The 12,044-nt window shown below is 39.7% G+C and overlaps 1 protein-coding gene across 3 annotated transcripts in view; it reads left to right on the top strand.

Moving 5' to 3' along the window:
• Nucleotides 1-12,044, top strand: part of LOC132819696 (exportin-5) — a 104,400-nt gene that overhangs the window by 48,424 nt on the left and 43,932 nt on the right. For all 3 annotated transcript variants that reach the window (XM_060831358.1, XM_060831357.1, XM_060831356.1), the window contains exons 14-15: nt 7,667-7,782; nt 9,147-9,302. In XM_060831358.1, coding sequence (XP_060687341.1) covers nt 7,667-7,782; nt 9,147-9,302 — 272 coding nt within the window. The remainder of the gene's footprint in view (nt 1-7,666; nt 7,783-9,146; nt 9,303-12,044) is intronic.

Below are 12,044 nucleotides of genomic sequence, written 5' to 3'. Positions count from 1 at the left end.
AAATTATGCTTTTGCATGTGAAAGATAGTATGAAATGGAAATCCCCATTATCACTCGAGTACCTCTGATGGAGGTTTGGGCCAGCTCAGCCTGTGTGAGCTCCACTGTGTTAGTAATTCAAATTATATCTATACATACATCCTATTGTTAGAAGGTTGGAGGTGGTTTACCATGTGGCCTTTTAGGGAACCCCAAAGAGCTTTGCAATGAAGTACTTTTGAAGTAAGAACCAAAAACTCAGGAGCTACTCAGTGGGACAGGCAACATCCATGGAGAGGATGACATGGGAAAACTTACAAGTGGAATAGGTTTTAAACAAATGATTGTTGGAATAAGCAAATTGAAGGGCATGTGCTGTTGTGGGTAAGCAATGAAGGGTTCATGGTGCAAGGTCATAGGAAGTGATGCTGGGATAAGTAAAGAAGTATGTCCAGAGGAATTGTAAGGCAATAAGATAAAGGAGCAGAATTAGGCCTTTTGGCCCATTACTGAAATTCATCCTCTTCTCAGTTCTCAGGGGTTGTCCCTTTGCTCTGAGGCTGCACCCTTGGCTCCTAGTCTCTCCTAGTGGAAATAGCTTCTCCACATCTACTTTATCCAGACCTCTCAGTATTTTGTAGGCTTCAATCAGATCTTCCTTCATCTTTCTAAACTCTAATTACTGACCTAGAATCCTCAACTGCTCCATTTATGATAAGCCCTTTATCCTGGAATCATTCTTGTAAACTTCTTCTGGACCCCCTCCAAGGTCAGCACATCATTCCTTGGATATGGATCACGTTCAATGTCTCTCCTTTGTCTAACTTGTTTGTTACCTCTTCAAAGAATTTAACAGATTTGTCAGAAATTACCTCCCCTTGATGAAGCTGTGCTGACTCAGCTATGTTTTACCCTGAACTTCCAAGTCCTTCTCAATCTTGTCCTTTCTAATTTATTCTCACTTTCTGTCGCGCGGCCTGGCTGTCGCGCGTAACATTCTTCCCAACATTCTTCCCAACATTCTTCCCAACATTCTTCCCAACATTCTTCCCAACATTCTTCCCAACATTCTTCCCAACATTCTTCCCAACATTCTTCCCCCTTCCCCCTTCCCCTCCTTCCTCCGTCCAACCCCTGTGAAGAGTTAGGAAGCAAATATCCCCGCCAGTGGCTTAGCAACCTCCCTTCTCACTCCCCAGAGAAGCCTAGGATAAATCTGGTCTGGCCCTGAAGACTTATTAATCTTAATGTTTTCCAAACTTTCCAGCACATCAATTTTATCGATCTTGATCTGGTCAAGATTGTCTCCCCACTCCTCAAAGTTTTCATTCACAACAAGGTCTCTTTCCTTGGTGAAAACCAAAGCAAAAAAACTCATTCAGGGCTTCCCCTACCTGCTCAGACTCCATGCAAAAGTTCCCTCTGCTATTCTGATTGGCCCTACCTTCTCCCTGATCATTCTCTTATTCCTCAAGTATGAGTAAAATATAAAACCAAAATCTGTAATGAACCTGGTTGCAAAATGGAACAGATTTTATGGTGTGAAATTGTTGAACTCTAGGCTCCATACAGCCTCCCACATTCAGTTTAAAAATGAGGTGCAACTTAGATTTCTAGCATTTGTAATATTTGTTTTGTAATGTAGACACAGTTGCACTGTAGGCAATGTGGCAGCCAATTATGCATAGCAATAATTATGTCCCACAAATAGCATTATTGTGCTCTGTTTGTGCTGTTGTTTGAGATAAATATTAGGAGCAGGTGCGAGAAGGATTCTGAGGCAGCCGTTCGCATTCTCCTAGCTGAACGGGCATGAGGACAGCCTTAAGGCAGGCATTTTGAAGCAGTGTATAATGCTTGAGAGGAGTTAGGTGAGGTAGGTCTGCAGGAATGAGAGCAAGGAGAAGAATAAATCAACTTTCATAGAAAGTTGAGTTGATTGAGCAATTTCTGCATTCAGGGTTTGTGGAAGTGCTGAAGTTAAGAGAAACTAGTTTGATAAAGCAACCTGCAGTTACCAAAATTTTAATTGTTTAAAAGGTACTAGTAGAGGGAATGTAAGAAACTAGTGATTTCATTATTCATCCCATTTTAAGTGGTAACATTAAATTAATTTTGCAAGTGGAAATGAAAAGAAGTAATAAATTCAAGTAATAACTTTATTATTAAATGTCACGCCTCATTTGTGGTCAAGTGGTAGAAATCAAGCCCCGCTAATTCTGGAGTAAGAACAAAGAAAATTTACAGCCCTCCAAGCGTGAGCCGATTTAAATGTACTGTCTAAACCTGTTGGTCAATTCCTAAGCATCTGCATCCCTCTGCTCTTCACCTACTCATGCATCTATCCAGACGCATCTTAAATGAATCTACTGTGCCTGCCTCTACCACCTCTGCTGGTAATGCAATCCAAACGCCCACCACCCTCTGTGTGAAATACTTACCGTGTGTATCCCCCTTAAACTTTCCACCTCTCACTTTGAAAACATGACCTCTTGTTATTGAATCCTTCACCCTGGGAAAATGCTTGTCTCTATCCACCCTGTCTATACCCTTCATGATTTTGTAAACCTCAATCAGGTCCCCCCATAATCTCCTTTTTTCTAGTGAAAATAAACCTAACCTACTCAACCTCTCTTCATAGCTAGCACCTTCCGTGCCAGGCACCATCCTCATAAGACTTCTCTGCACCCTCTCCAAAGCGTCCACATCCTTTTGGTAATGCGGCGCCCAGAACTGTACACAGTATTCTAAATGCGGCCGAGTCAATGCCTTGTACAATTTTAATGACTGCTCCTTGGATGCTGCCTGAACTGCTGTGCTTTTCCAGCACCACTAATCCAGAATACAATTTTAACATGACTTGCCAGCCTTTATACTCAATACCCCATCTAATGAATGCAAGCATACTATATGCCTCTTGACCACTCTTTGTTGTCAGATGTTTTTAATCAGATTTTGCTAAATTACCTCATTTACTTGTCTTTTTTTTATCCATCTTAACAGCAAGAACTATTGAGTTATCTGTACAACAAATAATGACTATTTATGATAAATAGTTGCTTAATTGTAGCTAAAATCTATGAACTGTTGATAGGGAAGATGTTGGAATCTATTATGAATAATGTTAAATCAAGGCACTGAAAAATGTTAAAGGTAATCAAAGGTGGTAAGATAAAGCCAGGGAGCTACAAACTGGTGAACCTGACGGTGGTGTGCAAGTTGCTGGAGGGAACCCTGAGGGACAGGATTAACATGCATTTGGAAACACAAGGAGTGATTAGGGATAGTCAGCATGGCTTTGTGCGTGGGAAATCATGTGTCTCAAACTTGATTTGAGTTTTTTGAAGAAGTAGTGAAAAGGATTGCTGAGGGCAGAGCTGTGAACATGATCTATGTGGACTTCAGTAAGGTGTTCGACAAAGTTCCCGATGGGAGACTGATTAACAAGGTTAGATCTCATGGAATACAGGGAGAACTAGCCATTTGGATACAGAACTGGCTCAAAGGTAGAAGACAGAGGCTAGTGGTGGAGGATTGTTTTTCAGTGGAGTGCCACAAGGATCAGTGCTGGATCCACTACTTTTCGTCATTTATATAAATTATTTGGATGTGACCATAGGAGTTACTCAGTTTTCAGGTGACACCAAAATTGGAGGTGGAGTGGACAGCAAAGAAGGTTACCTCAGAGTGAAATAGGATCTTGATCAGAGGGGCCATTGAGCTGTTGAGTGGCAGATGGAATTTAATTTAGATAAATGCTAGGTGCTGTATTTTGGGAAAGCAAATCTTAGCAGGACTTATACACTTAATGGTAAGGTCTTGTGGCGTGTTACTGAACAAAGTGACCTTGGAATGCAGGTTCATTGCTCCTTGAAAGTGGAGTCGCAGGTAGATAGTAGAGTAAAGAAAGCGTTTGGTATGCTTTCCTTTATTGGTCAGAGTATTGAGTATGGGAGTTGGGAGGTCATATTGCTACTGTACGGGACATTGGTTAGGCCACTTTTGGAATATTGAGTGCAATTCTGGTTGTCTTCCTATAGGAAGGATGCTGTGAAACTTGAAAGGGTTCAGAAAAGATTTACAAGGATGTTGCCAGGGTTGAAGGATTTGAGCTAACTGGAGAGGCAGAATTGGCTGGGGCTATTTTCCTTGGAGCGTTGGAGACTGAGGAGTGACCTTCTCGAGGTTTATAAAATCATCAGTGGCATGAATGGGATAAGTTCACAAGGTCCCTGGAGTGGGGGAAGTGCAGAACTAGAGGGTATAGGTTTAGGCTGAGAGGGGAAAGATATAAAAGGGACCGAAGGGGCAGCTTTTTCACACAGAGAGGATATTGTGTGTGTGTGGAATCAGCTGCCAGAAGAAGTGGTGGAGGCTGGTACAATTGCATCTGTGAGTCTGTGAATAAGAAGGGTTCAGAGGGATATGTGCCAAGTGCTGGCAAATGGGACTAGATTAGGTTAGGATATCTGGTTGGCACGGGTGAGTTGGACCGCAGAGTCTGTTTCTGTGCTGTATTCCTCTATGAATATGGCAATAGTGAAGACTCCAGATGCTGGAAATCAGAGTCTGGATTACAGTGGTGCTGGAAAAGTACAGCAGGTCAGGCAGCACTCGAGTAGCAGGAAAATCAACTTTTCGGGCAGGAGCGCTTCATCAGAATGAATATGACTCTCAGCAGAGTCACCATGGTTTGTGAAAAGAAAATAGTTTAATTAAGTTATTGATATTCTTTGAGGAAGTAACGTGCTATGGCTACAGAGGATAACAGCAGATATACTAAACTTGAATTTCCAGAGTCATTTGATAAAATCCATATCACGGTTTATTGTGGAAAATGGGCTCTTGATGTTGGAGGAGCATTTTGGCATAGTTAACTAGTCAATTTTTACCTAACAACAGGAAATCGTTGGCATAAATGATTGTTTACAGGTTGGTAAGATGTAATGAATGGGGTGCCATAGTGATCAGTGGTCAGGTCTCAACTTTATGCAGTTTGTATGACTAAATTGGGTGAATGGTTGAAGACATGCTTGCTAAATGTGCTGATGACACGAAGATAAAGAGGAATGTAAGTTTAGGGCATTTAGAATAGGTTTAGTGAGTGAGCAAAGATGTGGGAAATGGATTATAATAAGGAAAATGGACAACTTCACATTCTATCAGGAAAAATTAAACAAAAAATCTAAATAGTGACAATACAGAGTGTGGAGATGAAGTGGGATCTGATTATTCTAGTACATGAATTGCAAAAGTTTCATATGTAGGTCTAGCAAATAACTAATAAAATAAATGAAATATTGTCATTAATTGCGAGAGGAATTGAATGCAGAAGGAAGGAAGTTATGCTTCAGTTGTATGGGGCTTTGATGAAACCATTTTTGAAGCACCTTTCCTTCAGTGTCAGAAACCTCGATTTTAGTAGGGTCAGAATAGGCAGCCTGGACTAGTTGGGCTGAAGTGTCTGTTTCCTTGCTGTATGACTCCACAACAGCATTTCTGAGAATAATTTTCAGCTAAGCAACTAGTCCACCTTCCTGGTGAGCAAATTGCTATTAGTGTTTGCTAAGATGCCATTTTTACCAGTGCAAAGCATGGGGTGACAAACAGGTTGAGTTCAAAAGGGCATTATAATCTTCGCAGCAGGATATTTTAGCTTTGCAATTTTACAGGCTAACAGAGCTAGAAATTGGACTTAAATTGTTTCAGAAGCCTCAAAGTAGTCCAAGGTGGAGAAATGTCTGAGAGGCAGCCTTTGTGTTTTCAGCAGAAACTAAAAGAATCAGATTTGGTGAATGTAAAGAAAGCTGGTGAAGGAAAATGCTCGTGATCTTGTCAGTTGAGTGAAATATTTAATTGAAGATAGAACTGGTACTTGACTGGGTTGAAAGCTTTGTTTCACTCCACAATCTAACTGGGTCCAGTATGACCATCAGCTGCCTTGAAAAACTAAACTAATACTTGGAACAGGAAAGTTTGCCTATGAGGCTGGGCTTGTATCTGCAGAAGTCTAGAAAAAGTAAAACAGAACTTGTTTGAAACATATATGTAAGAAATCCTGAGGGTTCATGACAGGATGGTGGTGGGAAGGATGTTTCATCTTCAGAGAATTTAGGTCACTGATTAAAAATGAGGTTGACGATTTAAGACAGATGAGAGTTTTTTTTCTGAGGGTCGTGAGTCCTTGCCTGTATTTAAGGTAGAGGTAAATTGATTCTTGATAAGCAAATGAGTGAAAGGTTATTAGGGCTAAGTGGCAAAGTGGAGTATTCAGATCAATTGTGGTTCTGTTGAATGATGGAGCAGGTTTGAAGGTTTAAGTGGTCCACTCCAAGCTCATGCGTGTTATCAGCTAACATACTGGGTGAACCCTTGTGCAGCTTTTTTTAAAATAATGTCACTAGACCTTTTATATTCGTCCAAGTTGACCTTTTGAGGGCCTTAGCTTGTGTTGGGAAAATCCTTTCAGCTGACCTATGTATAACTGTTCAATGCATGACACTTGCCTACTCCCTAAATTTTGTGGTTCTGCTGGTGAAAAATGGTATCATTTCAAGTTTAACTCTGTTGCTTATATGCTTGCTGCAAAGCTGTTAAAAGTTTCAGGATACTTCCTCAGTCTGTCTGCTATTTACTAGCTTTTCTGTGGTGGAACACTGCTGACACGATGTCTGATTTGTAACATTTCTGCCCTGAGGGCACTGCCTGTAGTCATTAGTTGTTCCACTCACCAGCTCAGCTACGCTACTTTTGTGAACAAAACTCAGCTTGGCTAATAGATTGTTTCTTTTTGTGCTCTGACCCCTCCCATCTTGACATATTTGTTCCAGGATCCCCTGTCGGACATGAGGTTCTCTGTCAGTCGGAGGCCAAGGAAACCCTTTACATATTAGTTTTCAGTCTATGTGCCATAGCCAATTGCACTTTGACCAAGCATCAAACCCCCCATTGTGAGAATTCTTCGCAGCACTGAGGAGTAAAATCTATCTAGGACCTGTAGTGTGTATACTCAGAAATAAAATTGTGACTCTGCTTTGTTTTTTGTTCTAATAATATTGCATTGTGGCGATTACAGCCACTTAATGTACAATTTTACCTTGTAATAGAAGCGTTAGTACAGTTTTATTTTACTGCTATTGGTTAGCAGTACTGCTAATCATCTGCAAAATGCACTGCAGGAATTCACTAATGCTCTTTCGCACCTTCCAAACCATCTAGAAGGGCAAAGGCAGTAAATAAAAGGGAATACTCATTATCCAAACATGGACATATATCTTTGTTCCTTCATTATCCCTTCATCAGTGAATAGAAAACTCTTTCCTGAATAGCATTGAGTCTCCCTACACCAAATGGGCTGCAGCTGTTCAAGACAGTTGCCACCATCTTCTTGAGGACACAAGGGATGGTTAATAAATGCTGGCCCAGCCAGAGGTGCCTTCAACCTGTGAATAAATTTTTTAAAAAGTAAATACTTTGAAATAATTATTAGGTTATATTAACGTCTGGGACGCGTGCTGTGTTATTGCAATCATATTTTGCATGAATTCAATTCATTATTTTCTTTATAAATTAGTGGTTCCATTTGGTCATGGTTCAATGCTTCATTTTACATGTTTCTATCTTGTGGATAATTTAATTGATGAATCCTCTTTGTCAGCGATTTTAGATTTTCTCTTTCCTTCCACAGCTAAGACTGGCAAAGGTTTGTGCTCTATCTTTTCACCATCTTTTGTGCAATGGGATGCATTGACCTTCTTTATGGAGAGTGTGATGAGCCAGCTATTCAGAACCATGGAGCCTGAGGTGAGTGAATAATGAGAGCCAATACCCACTTGGGCAACCTTCCTTTTCAAATGGCACTAACCATTCCAATTGCAGTGATGACATACAAAATGGAAACAAGCCATATGACTCCTTTGCAAATTAGTAAGATTATAACTGACCTGGTACGTCAACTCAATTTTCCAGCCCTACCCTCAGATTTCTTTCATGACCAAAAATTAATTCTCTCATATACTCATTGACTGAACGTTCAGTGTTCTGAGCTGGAGATTTCTAAAAACTTACTACTGTCTAAATAAAGAAATTTTTGTTTGAGTCTTAAATGGGTACACCCTTTGTTCTCAATTTTCTAGCCATTCAAAACTCCGGATCTAACCTGTTGCCTCCTCTGTAAATGTTGTTGTTTTTAATTGTCTTTAATTTCATAATCTGTAGAGATTATATCCCTTTCTCCTTGTAGAACAGCCCCTCATCACAAAAGTCAATCTAGTGAGATTTTGTTGCATTGACTTTAATGAGATTGTAATTCATTTGGTGTTCACACAGTTCCAAGTGTATTTTCAGGAAACCTCAATTCATGACTTTTGAGATCATATTTGGCAGTCTACAAATATATACTTTTGCAATTCAGACTTGTATGATGAGCATTTACATTTGCAATTAAGAAACTAGAATGTTAGTCACTATCCTCTTGCCTTTTGTGTTGTTATCCACATTTCCACCTTATTCTGCATTATCTACGCTAGTCCCATGTCTGTTGAGCGAAAGGCCATATATTGGAGTTCACTATGTTCCCATTTTCTATCCCTTGCTTTTGAGAAAGAGCTCAGTGGAGCAAACTACCAACCTTAATTTGGTGCATTTTCACAGAACTGTGGCCATGCTTGGAAACAGCTTTATTTAAATGTTCAGCCTGAATTAAAGCTTTGGCAGTGATTTTGTTTTACTTGCAGTTTTCCATCCCTTTTCTTCACTATTTCGACCAAATAAATGGGTCCTAACTCTTTTCTCTCCCATTGGCTGTTGATTTTGTCTGAACTAGGTGGTGCTTGGGTATTATGGGAAAGACTGGGGTGACATGTTTTGGGAATGGAGCGAATTTTTTAGTTTTGCACACCAGTTCAATTGGACTTGCATCTCTTCAAAATGAAGCATTTAAATCTGGGTTATGATGCATGTTTATTGTTTTTATTTATGTGTGGAAAGGGAAATTGGGAAATGTTTTTAATATAACTTAAAATATGTATTTTAAAGATCCTAGTTTCTTAATGGAAACAGCTACAATTTCAGAATAACATTTTAAAATTTTAGTTAGCATTGAATATTGTTTGACTGTTGTGAAGATGAGAGATGACATCTGGATACCTAACTCTTTTGTTTTGCAGCAACTTCCAGTGGCAGATGGAATTGAGCTTCTGAAAGCTGTTTTAAGTTATCAAACCCATGATCCACTCATCCTGTCGTGCATCCTAACAGCTGTGTCTACACTTTCTCCCTTCCTTCTCCATGATGCCACTGTCTTGCCGCAAGTCCTCGAAAAGGTATTTCTTTTTTTGCATGCCAATCTGTAGAAATTTCGGAAAAATTGTTTTCTTCAAATATGCTGGAATAGATTCAAAAATGTTGCCAACAGAAATGCAGTCCATTTAAAGGCTGATCAGGTTCATTGTTCTAAGTCTTACTGAGTACAATTTGTTGTAAACTGAAACCAGTGATTTTGCATATGACAAAGCAGGTAAAATTCCACAATTTGCATCTCTGTCCATTGAATTTGCTTATCTCTATGGACTTAGTGTGCACCTTTTTCACCCTCTGCAACTTCAACGTTCATTCATCCTTAGTGGTTACTCCTGAAAAATATGCTTTATGCATGTGACAGACATTGCTTACTCTGCTATTGTCCCACAATTGTCCCTGTGAACAATGAAATTTTACTTCAGTTAAGATTGTCATTTGGATGTCAGCTTGTTGGCCCTTAAGCTCACTGTTCACAAAAAATTCCATTAAATGCGTAATGGATTGAGAATACTTGTTGTATGAAGTACAGTTATTTGCAGTGATGGCTTTTGTAATGTGATAAGAGAAAGTGAGCCCTATGGTGATGGTAATGCCGTGGTGATCTGGAAGTGGGATTGTGTTTGGCTATATTCCAGTCTTCTGAATGTTAAAGTTGTTCCTTTGTTTAAGAAGGGCAAGGGGATAATCCAGGAAGTTGTAGGCTGGTGAGCCTTACATAAGTAGTATGGAAATTATTGAAGCAGATTTTTAGAGACAGGATTTACTCTCATTTGGAAAAAATTCAGTGTGTTTGAGATGGTTAGCATGGCATTATATAGGGGGGATCTTATCTCATAGGTTTGATATTTTAAGGAATGACTAAGATCATTGACGGTAGGGCAGTAGATGGTGTTTGCATGGACTTTACTAAAGCATTTGACAAGATCCCTCATGGTAGGTTGGTCTAGAAGATTAAGTTACATGGGATCCACAGTGAATGGATAAATTGGATACAAAATTGGTTTGGTCATAAAGGACAGAAGGTAGTTGTGTAGAGGTGTATTTCTAACAGAGGATCTGTGACTGGTGGTCTGCAAGGTTCAGTGCTGTTATTTATAACTTGCATAAATTGGGTGAAAATATAGGTGGTCTGATTTGGTAAGTTTGCAAAAGAGTTGCATCAGTCATTCTTGGAAGCTTTTGAGATTTGATAAGGTGAATGGCAGGTGCCTTTTCCCTCAAGTGAGGGATTTCAAGATGAGGGGGTGTATTTTTGAGGTGAGAAGAAAGATTTAAGCAGACATGAGGCTTTTTTTTACATCGTGGTTTGTGTGTGGACTGAACTTTGAGAGGAAGTGGTGGCTGTGGGTACAGTTACAATGTTTAAAAGGTAAGTAAATGAATAGGAAATACTTGGAAGGGTATGGGCCAAGTGCAGGCAGGTGGGACTAAGTTTAGTTTGGGATTATAATCGGCATGGACTGGTTGAACCCAAAGGTTGTTTCTGTGCTGTGTGACTATGACCGTAAAACATGAAAATTGGTAGAGCTTTGGATAGTGAGGGATAGAAAGGTTACAGCAAGATCAGTTGGAAAGTTGAGCAGAGAAGTGGCAGATGAAGTTTAATGTATGAGGTGATGCATTTTGGGAGGTCAAATGGAGGAAGAAAGAATACAGTAAGTGCAGGATTTTTAGGAGCATTAATATACATGAGGATCTTGGGGTGCATTCCATAACACTCTGAAAGTGGCAACACAAGTGAATAAGCTGGTAAAGGAGATGTGTGTCATGTTTGCCTTCTTCGATTGGGGCATTGAGTATAAAGGTTGGCCAGACATGTTACAGCTGTAAAAACCTTCGTTAGGTCTCATTTTGGAGCATTGTGTGCAGTTTTGGTCCTAGTATAGGAAGGATGTAGAGTCTTTGGTGAGGGTGAAAAATAGGTGTATCACAATGTTGTCTGGATTGGAACCTATCAGCTATAAGGGGAAGTTAGGCGAACTTGGATTGGTTTTGCGAGGGCATAGAAGGCTGAGGAGCAATTTGATAGGACTATTTAAAATTGAGAGGTGTGCATATGGTAGAAATTTCAAATAGTGGGAGCATAGATTTTAGGCAAGGGGGGGAAGTGTTTGAGAGATGTTCAAAGCACATTTTTTTTAACACAATGGCAGGTGCCTGGAACATGCTGCCAGGGAATGTGGTAGAAGTAGATGTATTAGCAATGTTTGAGGCATTCAGACCCACACATGAACAGGCAGTGAATAGAAGAATATGACCAAGTGCAGGGAAATGGAATTAGTCTAGAATGGTATCATGATCAGCGGAAACATGGTGGGCTTGTTCCTGTGCTGTACTGTTCTATATTCTGTTTGTCCATTTTTTGGTTCTCCGTTCTGATTAAGCAAGTTTTTTGTTCTTTGATCCCAGTTTTGGTATATTTGAATTTTGTGCATGGGTTTTGGTATTTGAACAGTTAAGTTTTGGTTTGGGTCTGTGAATATGTTTTTAGGCTTAGAGTAAATTATATTGCATTTCATACCACATGCTAATGTGCCTCAATATTTTTAACCATTTTTAAATTATCATGATGAATATAAGAGGATGGATATGAACCAATTTAAGCTTGTCAGGCATGCAATGTAGGTTTTGTGTATATTGATAGCTACATATATAGCAACAGCCATCCTCTGGTCTCGACATGGCCCTCGGGAATGAGCCAATGTTAATTCTGTGTGGCTTAAATTGAAACAAAACTTAGTAGTTAATTGTCTGTCACCATTTAA

This window comes from Hemiscyllium ocellatum, chromosome 10, assembly GCF_020745735.1.
Source record: "Hemiscyllium ocellatum isolate sHemOce1 chromosome 10, sHemOce1.pat.X.cur, whole genome shotgun sequence".
In the NCBI taxonomy this organism is placed as follows: Eukaryota; Metazoa; Chordata; class Chondrichthyes; order Orectolobiformes; family Hemiscylliidae; genus Hemiscyllium; species Hemiscyllium ocellatum.
This window is presented reverse-complemented; position numbering and strand designations above follow the sequence as displayed.